This window comes from Anolis carolinensis, chromosome 1 (genome assembly GCF_035594765.1).
Source record: "Anolis carolinensis isolate JA03-04 chromosome 1, rAnoCar3.1.pri, whole genome shotgun sequence".
Lineage (NCBI taxonomy): Eukaryota > Metazoa > Chordata > Lepidosauria > Squamata > Dactyloidae > Anolis > Anolis carolinensis.
In genome coordinates, this window is record NC_085841.1 from 357,189,711 (window position 1) to 357,213,507 (window position 23,797).

Consider the following 23,797-nt stretch of genomic DNA (forward strand, 5'->3'; position numbering starts at 1 on the left):
TTCATATTGCCAGTACCTCCAACCAATGTACATCCAACACAAACTGGATTTAATAAGCTTCAGAAATGAAGAATTCGGTTTTTTTTCTGACACCATCTGGATTTATTTTTTATTTGATAATATATCATACCTTTCTTGCAAGATGGGACCCAAAGGAACTTGCAGTATAAGCTAAGACAAATACAGTACAGTCCTCATATCTGTGCATGGCAGGAAGGTACATTCCAAGACTGCATAAATGCACAAAACCATGAGTTGTAGCAAAACCAATTGAAATGGAGCAATTCTGGCCCAAAAACAGCATAGAGTCATGTTGGAAGACCTAGGATTAGCCTGTTGCTCATAAACTGGGAAAATTAAAAGAGTTCCTTAGAATTAAGGTGTTTGTTACTATTCAGGACCTTGGGTAAGTGTAGAATCAGTGCAGTTTGATACCACTTCAACTGCCATGGCTCAATGTTATAGGCCTGTGCGATCAATGAAAAAAATGTTTCAGTACTCATTACCAAAATTAAAGGGTGGGGTAATTGTTTCTAAAGTATTTCCAACATTGGATAGGGTCCATATCGTAAATAAAATGAGGTAATTATATGAGTAATAGTGCCAATGGCTCCTTTTTCCCTTATTGTTAAAACTATTGGCATGAGACTTGCTACAATTATAGAACACGTTTACCATTGTTAGCCCATCAAGTTTCAGAATGTTTCATCCATCCACTGATTTTGGGGAAAATTTTGAAGTTTTACAAACAGCATTTAAAAAAACTACAAGAGCTACCTCTAACGAAATAGATACGACAAACGAAGTTTGCACATTCTTACCATGAAATCATGATAATTGTAGTTTAATAGGTTCTTTAGCCTTCTCTGCCAAAGAAGGCTGCTGCCTCACCAAACTCTATCTCCCAAGATCCCATAACATCCAACCATGTCAGCCTAAATGGTCACAAACTACATTCATTCTACAATGGAGATGCACTCTTAGTAACTCCATTTGTAGCACAACAAACAAGTAAATAAAAATTCAAAAACTTAAGGCTGATTTGTAATTATCTTCTGAATATTATATCAAACTTATTTTTATGATGAACAAAGTTGCACTGTACACAATGGGTTTGATGTCCCTAAAGAAAAAAAACCCATTTGCAATCTGTAAGAAGGTATGTGCATAAGAATTGTCTAAGTTGTTTGGCAGTGGAATATGGAGTGTCTCCTTCTTTAGCAGCTTTAAAGAGGGAACTGGATGGCCATCTGTCAGGAGTGCTTTATGTGCTTCTGCATGCCAGGGAATTGGGCTAGATAGTCCTTGGGGTCCCTTCCAACTCTAAAATTCTATTACTCTATTTTATGAATTCATTTTTTCAATCTTTCCAGAAGTTTCTATTCCCCCCCCCCCCAAAAAAAGATGAAAAACTATTTTCCTTTTTTTTTTCCGGGGGGAAATGGAAACTTTCAGAAGGGTTTTACTCACTGATAAATATGCACATAATGGCAAGCTTAACCATGAGACAAAATTATGTTGATTTCTGCTTCCTGGGCAACTTTGAGACACAAGGGCCAAGGCAGAGGAAGTGTGTGTGTTGGGAGGGACCATTCCACCTGTGCCGCACCTGCTGGAGTCTTATTCCACAATTGTGTGACAAGCCTCTCCATTTTGACACAGGCCTATTACTGCCAACCGATGGGCTTGGTGTTTTGTTTGCTTCCTTCTGGCAGAGCTATTTCTGTCTTCAACAGCTGCATGAGAGGCACCCGTCAGGAGGTTTAAGCTTTTCCCACCAGTGAATCTCCATGCTAGGAGGAAGAAAATTTCCCAGGCTAATCTCTTGGATAGAGCCATGAAAAGGAGGAGGGCCAGGCTCTAAACAAAAGAGGTCCCCGTTTCATTTCTGCTTGTAGAAGCACTATTTATTCAGGAGGCAATGCTTAGAGAGGATACATACCCACTCCTTATGTTGGAAGGAGGCTGCGGAGATGCTTTCTCTATCCAGGCTAACACCCCTCCATACAAGTATATATGTAGCTGATCCTTCACATCTGTGGTGTTTAATTCTTGTCCAACCACTACATGTGTTTATTTTAAAGTTTTAAAATTGTTTGGCTTTTGCTATGTATTTTAATGCTGTAACTTGTACTGTTTTATGTATATGTCAACTGTTGTTTTTAGGGCATTGTCCCCATGTAAGCCGTGGCATATAAGAAATAATAATAATAATAATTATTATTATTATTATTATTATTATTATTATTATTATTATTTAATTCTAACAGATTTGATTCTTCAGGGATTTGATCAATATGTCTTTGAATCTCTAGGTCTTCTGCTGGAGGACCAGAAAGACTAGTGAGAACATTTCTCTAAGCATTCCTAGGTCCTCCATTGCAATTCTATGGTCAACCTGTGGCAGAAGTTTATCCCTGCACAATACTGGAGAACTCACAGAGTACCCCTCAGTTTACAAAGTAACATTTTTTAAATAAATGGTTTTCTCACTTTCATAGGGGTTCTGTGTCCCTAACCAGAGGAAGGAGAGGCAGGTAATAAGAACTATGATAATGGTGATAATAATTGTGAAGGGCCAGCTGTAATTGTTGGCTTGCCAAGTTGAACAGAACTCGCTAGGTATTTACTGAGCCAGTATGGTATAGTGATTTGAAAGCTGGACTGGGACTCCAGAAGACCAAGGTTCAAATTCCTGATCAGCCATGGAAACCTACCGGGTGACCTTTGTCAAGTCACATATTTTCAACTTCAGAGGAAAGCAAAGACAATCCCCTCTGAACCAATCTCGCCAAGACCCTCCTGCTATAGGGTCACTTTAGGTTTTCATAAGCAGGAATTCGACTTGAAGGCACACAACAGCAGCAGCAAGAAACCAGGTGCTTCACAGCCATCTGGATTGATTGATTGCAACTGTGGGCAACACTGAGTGTACAAAAACAACAAAATCTGCAACAAAATGTGGCATTGTGGCATGTTTCTAGCCAGCTATTTTTTAAAGAGGATATTCCATTTCTCTCTTCTTCTTACCCAAATCACAGCTTTTTGCAGCCACTGAACATACTCAGTTGTTAGTAAACTGGGTTTTTGATTGGCTGAGTTTCCTCCAAATAGCTTCTACTCCCACCCATTTTTGTCTATGTCTCTAAACATGCTGATACTTCTCCCTTGTCTCTTAGTGGGTTTCTCTTGGCTCCACTGGCATCTTAACTCAGGACCTGAGGTCTATTAGTATATGATGCAGCATTTAGAAAAGTCTATCTTTTGGGATTACAACTTCCAGAATGCCTTATGAGCAACATGTTAATTTTTGGGCCCCTTTTGCAGATTGGGAGATGCAGTCCAAAGCCCCCATGGTTTGAATAACAGTAAGAGCCCAGATGGAGCTGGTCAAAAGTCCACTAAGCCCAGCCCTGTTTCAATGACTGATGGAAATACAGAAGCAAGACATGAAATTGGTCTAAAATTCCAGTTGCTCCCGCACAACTGGTTTTGCAAGCCCATCATGCCAGAATCCAGATCAATATGGCCATCATGACAAACAATCATCGATAACATTATAGACGGTTACACTCTGTTTAGACTGAATAGGCTTAGTGTATTTCATTAAGGCTGATACATCCAATATTGGATACAATCAAGGTTAACCCAAGCCTGTCCATTAATTATCTCTGGCTTCCGCTTGTATCAACTTTTAGTGGCTTCATGACCTGTTCGCTCACCCTTGAGAACTCATGGTATCAGCAGAAGGAGCTTTATTCCTGCTAAGACTGCTTGAACATTCAATTCCTCTGCTTAGGATGCTACAAACTTCATCACAAACAGATTCCAACCTTTGGGGAGGAAGGAGAAGACCCACAACCATCCAGGTACTTCAAAAAGGGGGATGTTTCCTTAAGCCTGAGAGGACAAGGCAATATGTAATCACTGATTTACAGCTGTCTTCAACTCTTTTCACAAGGTGCTTCCTTCTTGCCATCTGTTATCTATTTAGATTTTTTTTTACCCTTCAGACCAAGACAGCTGAGCATAACTAAGCCTGTGAATCTGGAGAATTAAGAGATCCTGGGAAAGGAAGGCCACAATGAGCTTCACTTGTCATGAGTATATAAAGTAAGCACTTGGCTTATCTTTCAGTTTAGGTTTAGAGGGGAGTTTGCCCTATCTAGCTCTTCTAACTGCTTATATTTGAGGAGAAAAAGTCATTGCTGGAACAGAATGACGACTTCACTTTTAGGAATACATTTAAATATACATTTGGCCCTCAACATTTGCAGGTTTGATTAAAAATGTTCTATTTAGGAATAACTAGGTCCTCAGTGCAGTTCTATGGTCAACTTTTTCCAGGCACATTGGAGGAATTTCTATTTTTTGAAATTGGCCAGCTTGTGAAATTTCAGTCTAATTCTGTGCTCAGCCTCCAGCATATATTTTAGAGACGTCATCAGTGGCCAGTTTACCTAGGAATTATTACTATCATGGATCTTCCACAGTAAAAACAAAATCTAACATTCATTGTAGCAAAAGTTTTGCATTTAAGCCAGAACTCACATATATTATGCAAAGCAGAAATGTCAAATATCACAAATTATACTTGGGCCAAAAGTTTGAACTTCCAGCCAAAAATATGTTGGGAGGTTACAACTGGGAAGCCAAACTTCTTTCTTTCATGTTTCTGATGGGGAGGGAAACTGGCCAGGTTATGAAACTGACCTATAATTATTAGAAATAGCCAAAGATAAGAGATGGAAAAGCAACAAGAATTGTTAAGAACTGAGCCCAGAAGTCTAGCACTATGCTAGAGAGTTATATTGATATTCTTAATTCTTCTTTGGGAACTTCTTAGTAATGGAAAACACAAGGTGGTTTTTAAGTGTGATGTTAAGATGTTGGTTTCTCAGGAAGGAAAAAAATGTCGTACTGGACTGAGACTGGAGAAACATGTTGGTGTTATAGGGGAAGGAGGCAAGACTTACTATTTAGTAGCCAAACTCTTGTGATTCATTTTGAAAGTACCCATTCTACATAAAACACAGGACTGGTCTTCTATTGGATTGAATGAGGTAATTGTCAGCAGTAGCTGGAAGCTTCCCTATCCATTGGGTGCCGAATCTGCTCCTGGTACTATTTTAAAGTATACTGAGAGCCAGTGTGGTGTAGTGGTTTGCACACTGGGCTGTGGCTCTGGAGACCAGGGCACGAATCCCAGCTCAGCCATGGAAAATTACTGGGCCAGATTCTCTCAGCTTCAGACACACAATGATAATGGAACTTTTCCATTGTCTGATCATGAAGAGCTAAAAAAAATAGAGTCAGAAAGAACGCAGGGTCAAAGGAACCCCAAGCTGGGATAGTTTGAAAGACTGGTGACAGATTCAACTGTAAAGAAAGCAGTGGAAGGAAAGGATGCAGTGGAAATACATGAGAACAGGCATGGTGCAAAGGGAAATCGGCAAGGGAACAAAAGGAAATTCGGTCGGAGCAGAGCCAACTGTTGGAGGAAAAAGACAGACAGCAGGAGACAAAGCCAGTGTGAGACCAAAATACTGATTTGACCCAAGCTGCCAAAAATTTGGCAGATCTCTAGTGGGTGTTTATGGTATTTTTGGCTATGGCCGGCTTGGGTGAGGATTCAGAGAAGAGTGTCCCTATGAAACGCTGACAGACAGCACAGCCTCTAGGTGGGGAAGGCAAAGGTCAGTTGGCAAGGGATGGAAAAGCCTTGTACCAAAGCAATGGACAGCGAGGGTTTTGTGCTTTTGGCAGGAAGCGGAGGCACACAGGGCAGGCGTACTCAGAAGGCAGCAATGCTTTTGTAAGCTTTCAGCCAAAATTAAACTCCATCCATCCATCTGGAAATAATGAGGAACTCCCCGCTTGGAATTCCTGCCATTCCAGTATAAGGTTTAATTTCATAATTTCATGTTAAGCTCTTATTTTCTGGAGAAGCAGACTTCCTTTGAGGATAACATTTGCAAGACAGAGATGAAAGGTGCTCCCAGTTTAAATACAAACCATTCCTTGATACAATTTTAAGGGAAAGGGAGGGGAGGAGGAGGAGGACGAATATACACTATTATTTTGGTTGTTTCTATTCCATGAAAAATATCTAGTTTGCCCAGAAGCATTCAAAGCACAAATAACCTGGAAGCCTCCTTGGCAAAAATGCAACAGAGGTGATTTAGAAAAAAAACATATTTTTCTTCACATTCTTGACATTAATTAGCAATGGGCTTTCAGAAATACAAATCAAATAATGGATTCAAATTGCCTCTTGGAACACTCTTGAAGTCCACACTTAGCAGCCAATATTTTACAATGGTTCTGAGATGGACCCATGAATCACAAACATCCACCAGTTCAAATTTCACCACCTCCATAGATAACATTAAACAAAGTACTTTTATATATTCATATACTTCAGTTGTGATGGTAGAGTCTACAAGCCAGAACTTAGAAACTTACTTTTAAAATATAAGTTTGGACTTTACAGTGTCTCAAACGTCACATTTTGTCAATCATTACTCATTCTGTTATTGGAAAAATAACTTTGGGTGTGTTGTCGAAGGCTTACATGGCCGGGATCACAGGGTTGTTGTATGTTTTCCGGGCTGTATGGCCATGTTCCGGAAGTATTCTCTCCTGACGTTTCGCCCACATCTATGGCAGGCATCCTCAGAGGTTGCGAGGTAGATGTGGGCGAAACGTCAGGAGAGAATACTTCTGGAGCATGGCCATACAACCCGGAAAACATACAACAACCCTAACTTTGGGTGCTTCTATTGAAATGGAATGCAAAACTACTTTGGATGCAAAACTACTACTTCTATTCATTACTTTTGTGTCCCTTTTCTTTTCTTTTTGTGTGTGAAGGATTGATGAAGCAATGGCATAACCCCAAAACGATTCCTGAAAGGATCTATAAAATTCTCATAAAATTCTACTTCTGAAAGTAAACAGAAGGCATTGTTTATCAAAGCAATAAACTAAGATCTGTCTTACTAGATGTAACTTTATTGCATCTGAATTCCTTGACTGTAATTTCACTGTGTCCACATTTCTTGGGATTAATCTACACTGTAGAATTCAGTTTGATACCACTTTAACTATCATGCAAATCCAGGAAGTTGTAGTTCGGTGAAGCAAGAACATCTTTTGACTGAGAAAGTTAAATTCTTTCTAAAATTGCAATTCCCGTGATTCCTTAGCATTGAGCCATGGCAGTTAAAGCAACTCACTACTTCCAGTTTCTGCTTGCGGATTTATTGTAAGGATTGCAAAGATAATGAGCATAAAAAGCTTTAAACATTAAAGAATGCCACAAAAATGCACAGCATTGCTCAAAGTTCTCTCTCTGTTGGATGACCTGGGTGGGATCAGGCCTTTTTATGGGAACTCCCACCCAGGCAAATCTCATTTCACCAAATCGGTGTTGGCCATCATACAACAAGGGAAGGCTGCCTTGCTTTATAGGGCTTCTGGAATTTCCCTCTGTGGAGTGGATTCTTTTCCTCACTAGTTTTTGAGATATACTTTCTTGTGCGGTTTTGACTTCAGTGAGAAAAAAGAGGAGTGGCAAAGATGACTGGCATATCCCTGCTTTCATTTAGACTTTCTTCAGTCATCTGAACTTTGCAGTGCTGCTTTTTTCAAATGCTCAAATGCCTGTTTTGTTCTGCAATCCTCTAAAATGGTAACAATTTCTTACCATTTTGAGATTTGGTCCTGATTTGTAGGGTTATGGGCATTTTTGTGTGTTTTCACATGTGTTTAAAAACTCTATATTTAGGGTATTTGTTTCGTGCTGGAATTCAACCTTGTTTCAGCTATGTAAATTTGCAGACCCCAATGAAATGCTTGGACCAAATCTAAGAGTATGAAGTGATTGTTAAGTCTTTATTTTACACATGACGAAATCAGCTCTGATCCATATGTTTGAACACCGCAACAGAACTTATGTTGTATCATTCTCTGACCCTGGGTGCATCTATACTATAGAATTAATGCAGTTTGACACCACTTTTACTATTATGGTTCAATGCTATGGAAGTTTGGGATCTGCTGTTTAGTAAGGCACCAATATTCTTTGGAAAAGAAAGCTAAAGACTTTGTAAAACGACAACTCTTGGAATTCCATGTCAGTTTTTTTTTCATGTTCAGGAGTGACTTGAGAAACTGCAAGTTGCTTCTGGTGTGAGAGAATTGGCCATCTGTAAGGACGTTACCCAGGGGACGCCCGGATGGGAGCTCACCCTGCTCCCTGGATTTGAACTGCTGACCTTTCAGCCAGCAGTTCTGTTGGCACAAGGGTTTAACCCATTATGTCACCAGCGGCGCCTCTATGGCAGTTAAAGTGGTGTCACATTCTATGGTGTAGATACACTCTCAGTCATCATGACTGAAATATGAAAAAGCAACTTGGGGGGAAGTGCAACTCAAATGACCATATGGGATTGTAGCTTTAAAAGAGTATTTTTATCCAAACTCTAGGCCATGAGGATACAAAGCCAGAATTTACACAGAGTTCTTGCTTGGAAGCCCTCTCACGGGACAGTGATACTTTTTTGGAGAAAATCTCAAACCATACCTTCTGCCTGATGGAAAGTGATTTTCAAGCGGAGGTGCTGGATAGTTCAGCCAAAACAGCGATTTCCCCTTTTATCATAGGAAGTTATATCAGTACAATGTGCTCATGTAGAGGCATGGAAGGACTGTACCATGCCAATCCATTCACATAGTTTAAACTAAGAACATTGTTGCCATTGCATAAATTCACAATATGGCAGTTTTGATGCAAACGACACACTTGAAAGAAACCAGAGTTTTATTTTACATTAACCCTGGGATCTTACCTCCGAATGCAATGAAGGATAAAAACTGTACACATTTTACTGTTCAGTAAAAAAGTCAGGACACACTGGCAGGCAGGCAGGCAGGGTTAATCTCACAGTGATTTCTTGTTTTTCTGCTGAACTATAAATCAACTGGGATGGCAGGCTTTAATCAGAGCTAGACCAGACTTGGCTTCGGTTTGCATATTGGAGCTCTTTGCTGGGCAAGAAGGATGGAGGAGTTTTGAATGCTGTTTCTGTGGAACTGACAGCAGCAGGTGTAGCAGGATTTCAGCCACTTTTTGCAGGATGTTCTCAGAAGACTGCCTTGTATTGTTGGATTTCAGCCACAACTCTACCACACTGAATACTCGATTTTTGGTTGTTTACTAGCTGGCCAGAGACAGGCAGAGCATGGAAACGTTTCTGAGGTTTTGCTGGGTTTTGTTTGTTTATTTTGTTCTGGATAGCACATTCCAATTTTTTGGTCATGCTGACAGGGGAATTTTGGAGGTTGTTGTGCAAAAACACCCCAACATTTCTTCAGTTCTTCCAAAACACTTATAACTGGAACCAGATAATATAACATGATGTCATTGTGATCTCTGAGTTTTTTGATTGGATCTTTCTGGATGTTGTTTGCAAGGCAAAGAAGCCCGTAAGTGGAAAAGGATTACTAAAGAGTAAAAAATGATAAAACTGCTGCTATAATTTTCTTGAGTTCCAGCTCAATTTTGCAGTAAGGAAAAAAAATCTGATTTGCAGTGCAGATTTGTTATGATTTGCAAACTTTTGTGAAGCCTTTCTTTCTCCCCCAGCATTTGAAGCAGTGATTTCACTTCAGATGTTGCTGAAATGTTTATCTGAGTAGCAGCTCCAAGTTCCAGAAGGCAGGAATGCTTTCAATGATGAATCCAATTGTAAATGATTAGTGCTAAACTGACGAGGCCAACCAAGAGGCCAAAAATGAGCAACGCACATGCCTGGGAAGGAATTAAGACAAACAGATAAATCCTGAGCAGCAGAAACCAATTTACGCTTTGATTCATTAAGTCCGTGATTAAGGGAACATTATTTCGCCTCTTAGGTGGCAGCAGAGTTAAATGGTTGCATTTAAACAAACATGTTCACTGTGTGCATCTTGGGGATATTCGGATCTGCTCACACAAATGGGCTGCATTTGTGGTTGAGGAAATGATTTCACTCAAGGATTTGCCTTCTCAACTGGATAAAGCTATAGTAACCTCCAAGACAGAAACTTGGCAAGACACAATTCTTCGCACTTTTCGATAGAACAGTATTAGTGGAATGAACTGAGCATGACCTGATGTGTGAAAAAAGGGGATCTACAATGAAATTGAATTAAGATCTCAGATTAAAACAGAGAACTTTACTCTTGCGAGGCATATATAGCAGTTCAATTTTTTAAAAAATCTCTGAGATGCACCATCGCTCATATGTCTAGGCACAAACTCAGAATACAGAAGGCTGTGTGTTAACTTGGTATTCAGATTTTGGCACCTGTGTGCTAAAACCACATCTATCTTCCTGGTTTAGCAATTCAAAATACAACAAAAGCATCACACTGACTTCTTACCCCAAGTTTATGCCGTGAAACGAAATCTTCTGTGCTGATCTTAAGGTAAAACAACCCAGGGTATATAAAAAGTAAACAGGTTGATGAGGTAGACCCTTGAAAAAGGTAAGAGGAATGTTATTTAGTTATAAACCCTCTTATACAGATATTTTATAATGTCAGGCAAAGGAAGGAAAACTCAGAGAAAGCCTTACCGACTACTCCAAAAAGTTGTGTAATGTCAGGTACATACATAGCCAGCAAGACAGAAGTTGCATTGAGTGCTAAAGTGACGAAGATGTGGCGGGTCAAAGAGAAGGGAAGATGGGAAAAAAATACCATCATCACAGCTTTCCTCGCCTGGGGAATCCAAAAGACAAAAATACATGCATTTTAATGAGTAAACAAACAAAAACAACCCTCAAAATTTCTTTTTGTTATATTTGGACAAAAGAAAGCAAAAAACTTTGCATCATTTCGGTTGTTGATAACCAAAAATGGTTGATAGACACAATCAAGACTGTAGTGTTGGAGACTTAAACAGAAGTGAACGTGAGGTAAACAGTTGCATTTTCTATGAAAGTGAATAGAGATTCTATTCTAATAGGTGAAAATGGGCCACTGCTGTACATTATTATTTACCTGTACGAACGTATCTTCCCCTATGAGCCCACAAGAACCTTAAGATCTTCTGGAGAGGCCCTGCTCTCAGTCCCACCCGCCTCACAGGCACGGCTGGTGGGGACGAGAGACAGGGCCTTCTCGGTGGTGGCTCCCCGGCTGTGGAACTCCCTACCCAGTGACATTCGGCAGGCCCCATCCCTTTTGGGGTTCAGAAAAAAACTGAAGACCTGGCTATGTACGCAGGCATTTGAAGAATAAGCATGTGTTGGCTTCGACGCGGTCTGAATTACGGCTCTTGTATAAGGTCTGGTGGATGAATGGCATAAGCACTTTGCATTGTTTTAAACTTGTATATTGTATTTTATGACTATTTTATGACTGTTTTAACTGTTTTAATCGTTTTAGTTTATTGTATATCAGTGTAACGGCATCAATTGCCACTTGTAAGCCGCCCTGAGTCCCCTCGAGTGAGAAGGGCGGGGTATAAATAATTGAAATAAATAAATAAATAATAAAATTATATGATTGGTTACACAACTGTGTGAACTAGTAGAATTCCCCTGCAGCATTAAGCCAAGCATAGCAATACCTGCATAAATTTAAATCATGCAGCTGTGTACATCTTCTGCCATTTAGCTTTGCTGATCAACCTGAGGCTCAAATAATCAAAGAGTGGGGAAAACAGGCTTTGAGATTTCAAGAAAACGTTTTGCTGACTCCTCCTTGCTCATGAAAATGCATGCTTGCTTGAAAATGTCATACGAATTCAAGCCAAATAAATGTCAGGATATCCTATTCTGGAAACAATGCTATGATTCAACTGAAGTCCAAAATTCTTTCTCTTAACTTTTTTAAAAAGTAAAATCAGCACAGCATCTTAAGCCTGTGGTTAATGAGAGCCTGAGGATCTGGATCAACCACTTGAACGTGGGAGACAACCAAGATGGCAATGAGGTCTGGAAATAATTAAGTAAGTTATTTTTGCAGGGCCAAGAAATCAACTTGTTTGCAATACTTACGGGAAAGTGGATGAGGGGAACTGTCAACAACACCGCAAAAAGGATGCTCAGTTTGACTGTCATGATGACTGTGTCATGGGGCAAGTACCTACTGTATCCTCGCAGCAGCTCTGAGTCCACGTGACCTGAAATGGTTTTAAAAGGCTTTTAGATGGGAAGTGGGCCTCAATCATTCATGTAATACCATATTCAGTAAAGCTACAAGGAAATATTAACCAAGGGCTCCCTAAAGTGATCAGATATGGTAAGCAAGCTTCTTTGAAAAACAGCTGGCCTGCCCACTATTCCAATGAGCAATTTAACAATAGGGCATCAACATCAAATCAGCTAAAGTAATGTGGCTAATTACTTTTTAAGTTAGCATTAAAACTACTACAATGACATGAAATTCACATGCCAAACAAAAAAGGAGCTCATAAGAGGATATATTGCAAACCAAATATTCACATGTTTAGAAATATTTCTTACAATTAAAACAGAAACGTGTACAGGTTGAGTATCCCTTATCCCAAACACTTGGGAGCAGAAGTGCTTTGGAAGGAAAGAGTGAGGGAAAAACCTTGGGCTTTAAGTCAGTTGAAGTTGCTGGATATAACCCCCCTGTTATGTCATTTTCCTATATAAATACAGAGATTGAGTATCTGTTATGCAAAATGCTTAGGATCAGAAATGTTTAAGATTTCAGGCATTTTCAGACTTCAGAATATCTCCCAGAAGGCCTACTATGACATCTAAATCACATTCTATTTTTATTATGTTTTAACTTTTGTCTCATGCATTTTGATATTTGTAAATTTTAATATATGCTTTTATGGTTGCATTTTAGCTATGTTTTAATATGTGATTTTATAGAAGAGGTGGGTAATAAATAAAAAAATATCATAGAAACATAGAATCATAGAGTTGGAAGAGACTTTGTGGGCCATCCAGTCCAACCCTCTGCCAAGAAGCAGGAAAACTGCATTCAAAGCACACCCAACAGATGGTCATCCGGCCTCTTCTTAAAAGTCTCTAAAGAAGGAGCCTCCACCACACTTTTTCACACGTACCGCTGTCGAACCAGGCATCACCCATTCTATATCTTTGTATTTCATTTTTTCTGCCTAAGTGGAGTATCTTGAATTTGTCCCTGTTGAACTTCATTTTGTTAGTTTTGGCCAATCATCTCTCTAATTCGTTAAGATCATTTTGAATTCTGCTCCTGTCTTCTGGAATATTAGCTATCCCTCCCAATTTGATGTCGTCTGCAAACTTGATGACCATGCCTTCTAACCTTTCATCTAAGTCATTAATAAAGATGTTAAACATAACCGGGCCCAGGACAAAACCTTGTAGCACTCCACTTGTCACTTCTTTCCAGGATGAAGACGAAGCATTGGTGGTTTATTTGTTTAACCAATTACAGATCCACCTAAATGCAGTTTTGACTAGCTCACATTTGACTAGTTTGTTTGCCAGAAGGTCATGGGGGACCATCATCATCTTCTTGGAGATGGAATCCATGTCTAAACACAAATTCATTTATGTGTTTTATTTATACACACACACACACAGAGAGAGAGAGAGAGAGAGAGAGAGAGAGAGAGAGAGAGAGAGTGAAGCTAACTTTTAACACAATATGTTGTAATAATTTTGCGCATGAAACAAATTTTGTATATACTGAACCATCAGAAAGCAAAGGAATCACTATCTAAGCCACCCAAGTGGACAATTTTGGAATTTGGGATGAGGGATGCTCAACCTGTAATGCACTTTATTTATTTAAAAATATTTTTATACTGCTCTCCAGTCTCATAGATCCTCAGGCAGTATAAAATATACACAGGCAAAACTAATTGTGACAAAGACAACACCAGACATAAAACAATATTTATAAAAACAATGCAAAGGCTTAAGCAAAGCAGACTCAAATGAATGCCAACTTTTAAATGACTGGACAAAGAAACACTTTGACTTGGCAACAAAAATAGAGACACGTCCACACCATTTTGAATCCCAGTGGGCAAGGCATTACAAAGTGGAATGTTATGGCAAGGAAACATGTGCACAGCTGATTGTGTGTCTGTATTGTGTGTTGTCTGAGGGTTGTGTTGATGGAAAACTCCCACATCCTTGTCTTTTTATTGGTTCTTTATTTTTGAAGTGGACTCGGCCTATGAAATTTTCCTCCAGTTTCCAAATGTCTAGCATCCAAGTAACTTAAAACCTCAGCTGAACATAAAAAAGCACAATTTGAGCATCCAGAGAAAAGAGGAAGATAAAGATACCAGGAAAAATCAAACACAGCAAGTATAAGTGATCTAAATGTGAATGATTTTCAGAATGGCATGGTGCAATGCTAGAAACTTAGAAATAGAAGGAAAAATTCATGTGGGAGCAGAATTCTTATTTGGAATGGCAATGTCTGAATATACCCACTGCCATGTGTACTCTCCTGCTGCCAGCCTGTGTCAACTATGTCCACAGTTGTAATACAAAGCATCTGCCAGAAAGAAAGAGCCAGAATAGACTGCAAAGGCCATCTAGTCCAACTCCTTCTGTGCAGAAATGCACAATTAACCCAGTCCTGAGAGATTGCCATCCAATCTCTGCTTAAAGACCTCCAAAGATGGAGAGTCCACCACATTCTGAGGCAGTCAATTATACTGTCAAGAAGTTCTTACAAGATGTTCTTCCTAATATTTGGGTGGAATTTCTTTCCTTGTGATTTGAACCTATAGGATTGTGTTTTAGACTCAGTAAAAGCAGAAAGCAACTTTTTGTCTGATAATCTTGTGAACTAGTGGCTTCAGAAGAGAAAGCAGGATACTACCACTACTTTGGCAGGAGCAGAATCTATCTAAAGGCATGGTGCAACCGAGTGCAGCCTTCCAGATTGGGCTGGTTCCTGATCACCAGCTATGCTTGCTAGGGCTGGTAGGAATTTCAATCTAAGAACATTTAGAATCTAAATTTTAGATGATGGTGCTTTTCCCATCCTTGCTCAAAAAGAATATTTACTTTAGAATGTGCTTTAGAAAAAAAATCTGCTCTGTTAGGGCCAACCATTAAAACTTGAGGCAACTTTTAAAACTTGTCCACCACTTTCATTATCTCTTCAGGAAACAATGACTTGGAATTATCCCCAGAAAAAAACCATTGCTAGCCATATTCTTTGGAAAGGACAAACAGGAAGAAGTGTTGATTACGGGGCAGAAGAAAGGTGGTCATCTTGGGTTCATATTCTGGGTCACAAGAGAAATGACAGGTTCAAGAGTCAGAAATGGCTTGAGGACAAATAAATATGGATCCAAGAAGTTTACTGGCCAACATTTTAAAGATTTCACCATACGCCTTCCCGGCTCATCTGTTGTTAGTTACAAAGCAGGTCTGATTTGAGTCTTAGTATTTGTTGTGTATATGTACAAGAAGGCATCATATTCATAATACTGATACAAGGCCTTGTTCTGAAGTCTCATTCCAAATCATGGCTTGGAGGTTCAATCATGCAGAATGAGCTAGAAATGACCTCCCTTTCAATCTCTCATTTAGGTTTCTTCCTTCATATCCATGGTTATCTGTTGCCATAGTTTTGCACGGCATCCAGGCAAGCAAGCTGCTGCACCTTGCCTTAAAAAACATGGTTTGCAATGGCTTCATAAACTGTCATATAGAGGCAATAACTACAAGAACCTGTATAAGAAAAAGAAGAAGGTCTGATGGGCCAGTGCTTGTTATAGCGAGATAGTTATAGAGAAGAGTTAAGAGGTCTAGGACACTGTGTAATAGGCAAAAACATATTCCATAAAATTCATTTTTAAGGTTAATAACATGCTGCAACTCTCTACCATAAGCTAGTGGGTGTGGTGCATTCCTAACTTTTTGACCTCTGAATCTTGGCAAATTAAACTCTGGGTGATATTAAAGAACAGCTAATTGGGAACAGAATGGGAGGACAACCACAAATTTTGCAACAATGGAGGACAAAAAATAGACTGTTATACAGTTAAGATAATTAAATACGCCATCTTTCATCCAAACAGCAAAACAGAATGGAGGGAATATTTTTTTTTCTAGTGACTACATTTAGTCTCCTTGAACTAATTTGGTTGCTGCAGAGATCTTAATTTCTACATGACATAGCTGTGATGGTTGAATGAGAGAGAAAAAAACTGAAATATGAAACTAAAATAAACAAAACATTCAGATATAAACTTGAGGCTAATCTAATAAGCACCAATGCCTACATGTGTTCTTTTGGTCCCTACTGTCATAACTGATCATCAGAAGAATCAAATAGAGGAGGAGGAGGAGGAGGAGGATCACCAGGAATTTACAGCTCCTGATGACAGTTCTTCTAAGCCTGAAGAACTGAGAGTTGAGGCAGATGAGGGGCTTTGATCCCAGCAAGAAATGCAGACACTGAAGACACGTTACCATCATTTGCAAAGAGATAAAGGAAGGAGGAAGAAGTACACCAATCCTGGCAACAGTTAAATAGGAGACGTAGCTGGCTTTCAATCTCCTAGCAGATCCCTGCCACTCTCAACTGTCCTTTCTTGGTCACTGGAAGTACTCTTTGTTGTTAGTATTTTCCTGACCTTGGACTGGCTACAATCTACAATTCTATACCTTGCTGGCTTTGTGTATCTGTACTACTGACTTGTATGACTTCTGGACTAAAAGGGCAACCAACTGCCTTACTTTCCCCTTCATCCTAGTAGATATCTTGTATCTGACCTGATCTGTTCTTGCATCCCAGCCACGTTATTTCTTGGATAGTTGCTGACTGCATTAAAAGGCATCTACAAGCATAAAGAATCTACAAAAGTTTTGCTGGCACAACCAAGTCCTATATAGCCTATGAATCTTGCAAGATTAGATAAATAGGACAGAAAAGCTCACAGATGCTAAAGCCCAAGATACTTGTAGTTTTCTCAAGGGTGTAGCTATTGGACAGAGGAGATAAATTAAGGGTATTGAAGTACATGGTACTAGGCTGAAGTTTGGAAGCTATCTCAGGACCCACAGTACTTGTCCATGGACCACCCATTTGTTTTACGTTACCTTAGAACACTTACCCAGATTTTTTTAAGTGGCAGAAGAAGCTGAAGAAAGTAAATTGCAGTGTATTGGGGATCAGAAATGAAACTTAAAGATTGAAAGTTTGATGTCTAGAGATCATTTCCTTTCCTAGAAACACTACAGAAGAATTACCTAACTGTGACATCTTCAAGTAGTATGTTTTTATCATATCTCTTGTTCAGTTAATGAAAACCAGGCAGATATATCTGTTGCGTCTTGGCTACATATCTATCACATGTTGAAAAGGGATTTCTTCTTAGATAGATAGTGCAAACATAGCCCTGTGTGCTTCAAAGAATGAGGAATCAAAGCACTTTCCACTGGGGCTCTACTTTCTCAAAGCCCCAGTCCAAAGAAAGAAAGAAAATGGGCTGGCGACACGCTAAGCAAAGCATAGTTCCTACTAAGTTTCTATGACTTAAAAGAGTATTTCCAGCTGCTTTTAGGAGACAAATATTCCTGCATTTAAATGACCTTACTACAAACATTTAAATTATTGTGGCTTCATGAACCTATGCTAAAATAATAACAAGATAAGGCTCAGAAAGAAAAACACACAGCAGTACTATACGGACACTGGTGAACACCAGGACACTATGATCATGCTTTTGACAAAAACAATTACTTTATATACTTGTACATATGTCAGCCTCATGTATAAGTGCAAGTTTTGGGACCAAAATGAATTTGATAGAACCCAGCCCACGGATAAATCATTGCTGGCATTTTCCTGGCCAGGAATTCAAGCAGGCCTTTGGTCACTCCACTCAGACAAAGGAATGAATTTTTCTTGATAAAAATTAAGATAGGAAGCCCTTCCTTCTCACTGAGTAGAGTGATGAAAGTTGAAAGCTTCATCCTCCCAGGAGAACCTTAAAGAAGCACCAATCACCTCTACTCCCTTGCTGCTCCTTTGAGGGGAAGCACCAAAGAGATGCCACTACACTGACCCCTGGGTAAATCTTTTAGGTCAGTTTTTCAACTAAAATTTCTAGACTTACACACAAGTATATACAGTAATTTCTATTTACATCACACCAGCTGACTACGCCACACTGTCAAATGGATCACTCACCAATTTTCTGCAGTACTTTGGTAGACCTTTGAAAAGAAGAAAGCCACTGAAGATGCTTCTGCGTTTCTATATTTTCCATTTTTCCTCCTTTTTACAAAGTGTAAAGAGTGCTGAAATCTGACTAGATATTAAGAGCATGTAGAGAGCCAGTGTGGTCTAGTGGATTGAATGCTGGACTACAACTGGACTACAAAGGTTCAAATCCTTACTCAGACATGGAAACCTACTGTGTAATCTTGGCCAAGTCATAGTCTTCCAGTCTCAAAGAAAGTCAAGCCTCTTCTGAATAAATCTAAGTTTACTTCAGTGTTGTCATAAGCTAGAAACAATGCCTACACTGATTCAAATAACTATGACTGAGTGCTTTCCCCCCATTAAACTATTGTTGCTTCTAAATGTTAGCATGCATGTATTACACTCAGTGTAGAATATGCTCATTATAATAGGGCTCATCATTTCAAAAGCATGATTATTTAAATCCGGGTTTAAGAAGAAAATAGATATAGTAGAGTCTCACTTATCCAACACTCGCTTATCCAACATTCTGGATTATCCAACGCATTTTTGTAGTCAATGTTTTCAATACATCGTGATATTTTGGTGCTAAATTCGTAAATACAGTAATTACTACATAGCATTACTGCATATTGAACTACTTTTTCTGTCAAATTTGTTGTTAAACATGATGTTTTGGTGCTTAATTTGTAAAATCATAACCTAATTTGATGTGTAATAGGCTTTTACTTAATCCCTTCTTATTATCCAACATATTCGCTTATCCAACGTTCTGCCGGCCTGTTTATGTTGGATAAGTGAGACTCTACTGTACTTCATTACAGATATGGTTGTACTATATATTAGAAGAAAAACTCATCATTTTTTTCTCCTAAGAGAGATTTGTATGTCTATTCTGTTTGTTTGTTTTATAAACCACTCTGAGTCAGTTTGGGAGAGATAAATGAATGGAAGAAAGGTAGGAGGAGGATGGAGAGAGAACGGTTCTGCAGGTAAGTGTCAGTAAAAAAAAGGAATTACTATCTTGAAATAAAGATGTACACATACCATAAAAAGTGAGGTATCCAAAAAGTGCCGACACCAAATAAACCAGAAAGCTCAAGCCAATTCCTGTGTTGGCTACCTTCTGCATCCTGCTTTTGGACGGACTGCAAGGACAAAAGAAAAAATGCAGCATAAGTCAAGATGTCAGTAGACAAGAAGTCTCTGTTGATGACTGTTTCAGATGTCGACCAAGGGATCTCAGTGTCCCCCCCCCCCCCAATAAACAAGTAAATCTCAAGGAGCCACACTTTTCTGCAACTTTTATAAAAAGGAATTTCTACATACATTCCTGGAAAGAACTTACTAGTGATGGGGGGGGGGGGGGGGGGTTGGCTTAGCTAGCTTTGAGAGTGCATTTACACTGTAAAACTGATGTAGTTTTACACCACTTGAACTGCCATGACTCAGTTGCAGTTGTAGTTTGGTGATACATTAGCACTATTTAGCAGAGAAGGCTGAAGGCTTTGTAAAAATACAACTCCCAGGATTCCATAGCATTGAGCAACGACAGTTAAAGTGGTGTCAAAATGAATCAATGCTACAGTGCAGATGTATCCTAAAAAAATGTGGTTAGAAATATTCATGGGAAGTGAAGGCTGGCAGTGGTGACCAGTAATGATGTAACTTCCAAAAGTAGAGGCAGTCTGTCTCAGTTTCTGGGAGACATAGTGCGGGAAGGGAGTAGCTTCCACATGGGATCCATTCACACCACGCAATTATTTGTTTGTTTGTTTTACTGTATTTATATACCACTTTTATCACCCCAGGGGGGACTCAAAGCGGTTTACAACATAATAATGGCAAAATTCAATTCCTAACATATATATAAAACCAAAACATAAAATCTAAACAAAAAACATAACTATGCATTAAAATTGGTAAGACCATTAATCATAAGATACAAACAACATTTAGATATGAAGACATAGAATTAAAAATACCCAATCTAAACATTAAAATCACAAAATTATAGCACCACAGCTCTACTTTAACTATTGTATCTGCATTCTATAGAAACCTGGCACCTTTTCACACTACACAATTATAATTAATTGCAATGGTAGCACTTTAGTTGCTAAGCTTACATTCTATGGGATACTGGAATTTGTAGTCTGATAAGGCAGCAGAGTACTGTCAGCAAATTCTAGACTGCTAATCCCACAGGGTTCCATAGAATGCAGCCATTGGAGTTAAAGTGGAATCATAGTGCTATAATCTCATAGTGTGAACATGCTTTACTTGTATTATGTCTCCACAAAGTCTGTTGGAAACAGAAAGCTGAAACAAATGATTATTCAGGTCCAATCAAGTAGGACTCTTGTGCAATGCCATAGCTTCCTTTTCTCCCCATAATAGAAAATAGTAACACTAAAGGTTCTTCTTGGTGGTCTCCCATGCCTTTCCTGACACATGGAGCTTTTGGAGAGGAGGAAAAGAACTAACTGGGCTGGAAGGAGAGACCTGGTAAATTGCATTCAGCCCATGAATTCAGAAGCTGCCCATTGCTGCTCAAAATACTGAAGGAACCACTTATATCTACACCAGTAAATGAAAGACAAAACAGACTTTTGGAAAACCACTGTACTCTCACACTGCTGGATTTCAAGTCCAACGATTATACAAATGACTTGTTACCTTTGGAGCTCACAATAAATTGGCAATACTGATGTATGGCAGAGAAATGAGAACGCCATAACCGGAATAGCATAAGCACTCTAAAAGAAATACAAGGACAAAAGAACATATCAACATTTTGAAGTAAGGCTAGTAAATTTTAGACATGTATTTCTAAACCTTCCAAGAATTTAATCTTGCATCTTGCACAGATACCATTTGACTGCAACATCCAGCATTCCTCACTATTGGCTATGTTAGCTGAGCTGCTGGGATATAGAATCAAACTACAACCAGAGGCCATATAATTACCATTCCTGTTTTAAAGCATGCAATATATTGTTTTATTCATATTATACTGTTTTATTGTTGCTTTTTTAACATAAAAGATGCACAGTGTAAATAAAGAATAAAACAGAATAGTATAAATTGCACATCTATTGCATCCCACAAAGATTAAAAGTACTTTTAAAAATCCCTGTTCAAACTATTGTCAGTGGCAGGAAGCAATACCTACAAAGTAATACGTTTTGAAAAGTCATGGCTTACCCCAAGGCTTAAATACATTTTTCCTAAGCTCCTATGATCTGTTAAAAGGATGCTAAAGGATTACCTCCTTAGAAAAATTAAAAAGTGCTGGTTTACATTCTTCTGTAGAATTTGAAACCTGTAAAAGACAAACATACAAGCATTGTGAGGAAGCTCACTGCTGGATTCTATTCCCACAGGTTTAAAACGATTTCAAAATCCTATGAATGAACCTAGAAAAAAAAATCACAATCCACTTGTCTACATATGGTGGTTACTGCAATGAAATCCTCAAAGGAATAATATGAAGCAGATTTCCCTTGGGTTTCCAGATGTAGATGAACTTCAGTTCCCAGAAAATCCTGATAGCATGGCCAATGGAAAGAGATTCTGGGAGTTACAGTCCCACCAAATCTGGAAATGCCCAGATTTAGGAACCACCAAAATATGACCAGGATTGCATCTACACTGTAGAATTAATCCAGTCTGACACCATTTTTAACTGCCGTGGCTCAATGCGATGGGATCCTGGGATTTGTAGTCTGATGAGGCACCAGCCTTCTTTGGCAGAAAAGGCAAAACACACTAATTCCCCAATTAGCTTCAACTCAAACTGTGCTGTTTCCAAACACTGAAGCAATCACTTCACCATACAATAATAAGATACAATTATCTTGTCAATGAATTTCTTCAACATGAGTGGATCTGGAAGAAACTTACAGCGAAGTTGAGAGGCAAAGGGCACGGAATGGACCACTTTTTAATTATGATCTGCACAGAGAGAGAACAGAGTTGATATTTTGCAGGCTTTATCATCTCTATATGTGTGGGACCATGTGTTATACATATACCACACCCCACCAGCCCACAGCTATAAACTGTAGTGATATTCAGAGAAATAATTGTTTGTCCAGACTGCATCTTCCTTGGAATTGCAGATTGCAAGAGAGACCTCATCCAAGCTTTATTTCTGTTCCAAGAAAAATCCAGAGCAAGGCTGGAAACTTTACCAGTTCCTTGGCATAAAGACAAATATATACCATTAAACCTAGAGTTACTGTGGATATTTGAATGTGGATGGTTGTTTGCCAAACACAGGTCCCGAGCCTTCACTAAAGAAAGTGCCCTCAAGTGGTGATGCCCCTCTCCTTCTCTTAAAAAACATAAATCCAAATGTATAGCACAGCATGTATAGTAGAGCAAACTGGCAATTGTGCCCTAAATCTTATATTTCTCCAGAGGAAACTCCAGTTGGTCCCATGTGGACACAGAGGTGTTTTGATGAATTAGGTCGCCAGGAAGGGAGGAAGAAAAGCTGAATAAGAGCATAAGAGTTTTGGGGAGAGGGAGATGAGAATGAAAGCATTGTGCCACACAAAGAATTATGCCCCCTTAATTGAATTTTTCTTCACTTCCTAGGATTGCAGAGGTTGAGATGTACTAATAAATGTGTACAACTCTTTGTTGCATTCACATGCCACTGGTCACTTGGCCTGCCCCTATTCTTTGGATGCCTAAACCTACAATCTGATCCCTATATTTGAAGGAATGATGCAGTGGTTTCACCTAACCGCATCCAACAAAATATATCTTTGTAGGAATGATTTAAGTCAGTGATTCTCAACTTGTGGGTCCCCAGATGTTTTGGCCTTCAACTCCCAGAAATCCTATCAGTTGGCAAACTGGCTGGGATTTCTGGGAGTTGTAGGCTAAAACAACCAGGGACCCACAGGTTGAGAACCAATGTTCTAGGCCATACAAGTGATTCTATAGCAAGCTTATGTCAGAAGTGAACAAAGAGTTACATTGGAGAACTTTTAAAAAATCCTAAAGACAGTATTTCTTCAGGAATATTCTAGGTGATCCAAGGTGACACTATGATAACGTCTGCAGAAGTCATTCATTTTAATAGGGTTCATCATTACTCATGGTTTTCTGTTTCCATTGTCAGTTCAGGATCATTTCCTCATGGATATTGGGGGTGGGGTTCATCGTAATGCATTTCTAAACTCTCAATTGTTTTACAGTACTGCAGTGCTAGAAATTTGGGGACCGAATAAAAAGTTCAGTGGCTTCATTTTGCACCCTCTATCATGTCTAGAATATGAAAGAGTAATTTTTGGGCTTATGAAGTCTTAGCTCTGCTTTTTCCTCTCCCTTGCTTTAGTTCCTCCTGTTTATACGTTTTCCCAATAGTGTAGATACCTCCCTTTGTATTAGTTTTTGGGTGGAGCATAGAACCCGCTAGAGGCCAGCCTTAGTTGGTCTATTCCATTTGCCTGTACAGAGCTCTTTTGCTCCTTTTCCTGCAGCAGAGCTACAGAGACTAGGGGCTCGGACACAGTCTTGTAATCCTCGGCCCAAGCAATCCAAAACAGGCATCCTTAGCACCTGCATTCAGCAGTAT

General features: G+C 39.1%; 1 protein-coding gene across 5 annotated transcripts in view; it reads right to left on the bottom strand.

Moving 5' to 3' along the window:
* Positions 1–8,806: 8,806 nt before the first annotated feature.
* slc38a6 (solute carrier family 38 member 6) overlaps positions 8,807–23,797 on the bottom strand; it is a 59,615-nt gene continuing 44,624 nt past the window's right edge. For 4 of the 5 annotated variants that reach the window (XM_008116714.3, XM_008116715.3, XM_062968586.1 and 1 more), the window contains exons 9-16: positions 22,111–22,161; positions 21,476–21,529; positions 20,884–20,963; positions 19,252–19,352; positions 12,051–12,175; positions 10,623–10,767; positions 10,429–10,523; positions 8,807–9,814 (exon numbers count right to left, since the gene is read on the bottom strand). In XM_008116714.3, the coding sequence (XP_008114921.2) occupies positions 9,734–9,814; positions 10,429–10,523; positions 10,623–10,767; positions 12,051–12,175; positions 19,252–19,352; positions 20,884–20,963; positions 21,476–21,529; positions 22,111–22,161 (732 nt within the window). In that variant the 3' untranslated portion in view covers positions 8,807–9,733. Of the gene's footprint in view, positions 9,815–10,428; positions 10,524–10,622; positions 10,768–12,050; positions 12,176–18,189; positions 18,216–19,251; positions 19,353–20,883; positions 20,964–21,475; positions 21,530–22,110; positions 22,162–23,797 lie in introns of those variants that run through there. The other variant, XR_507005.3, reaches the window with a different exon arrangement.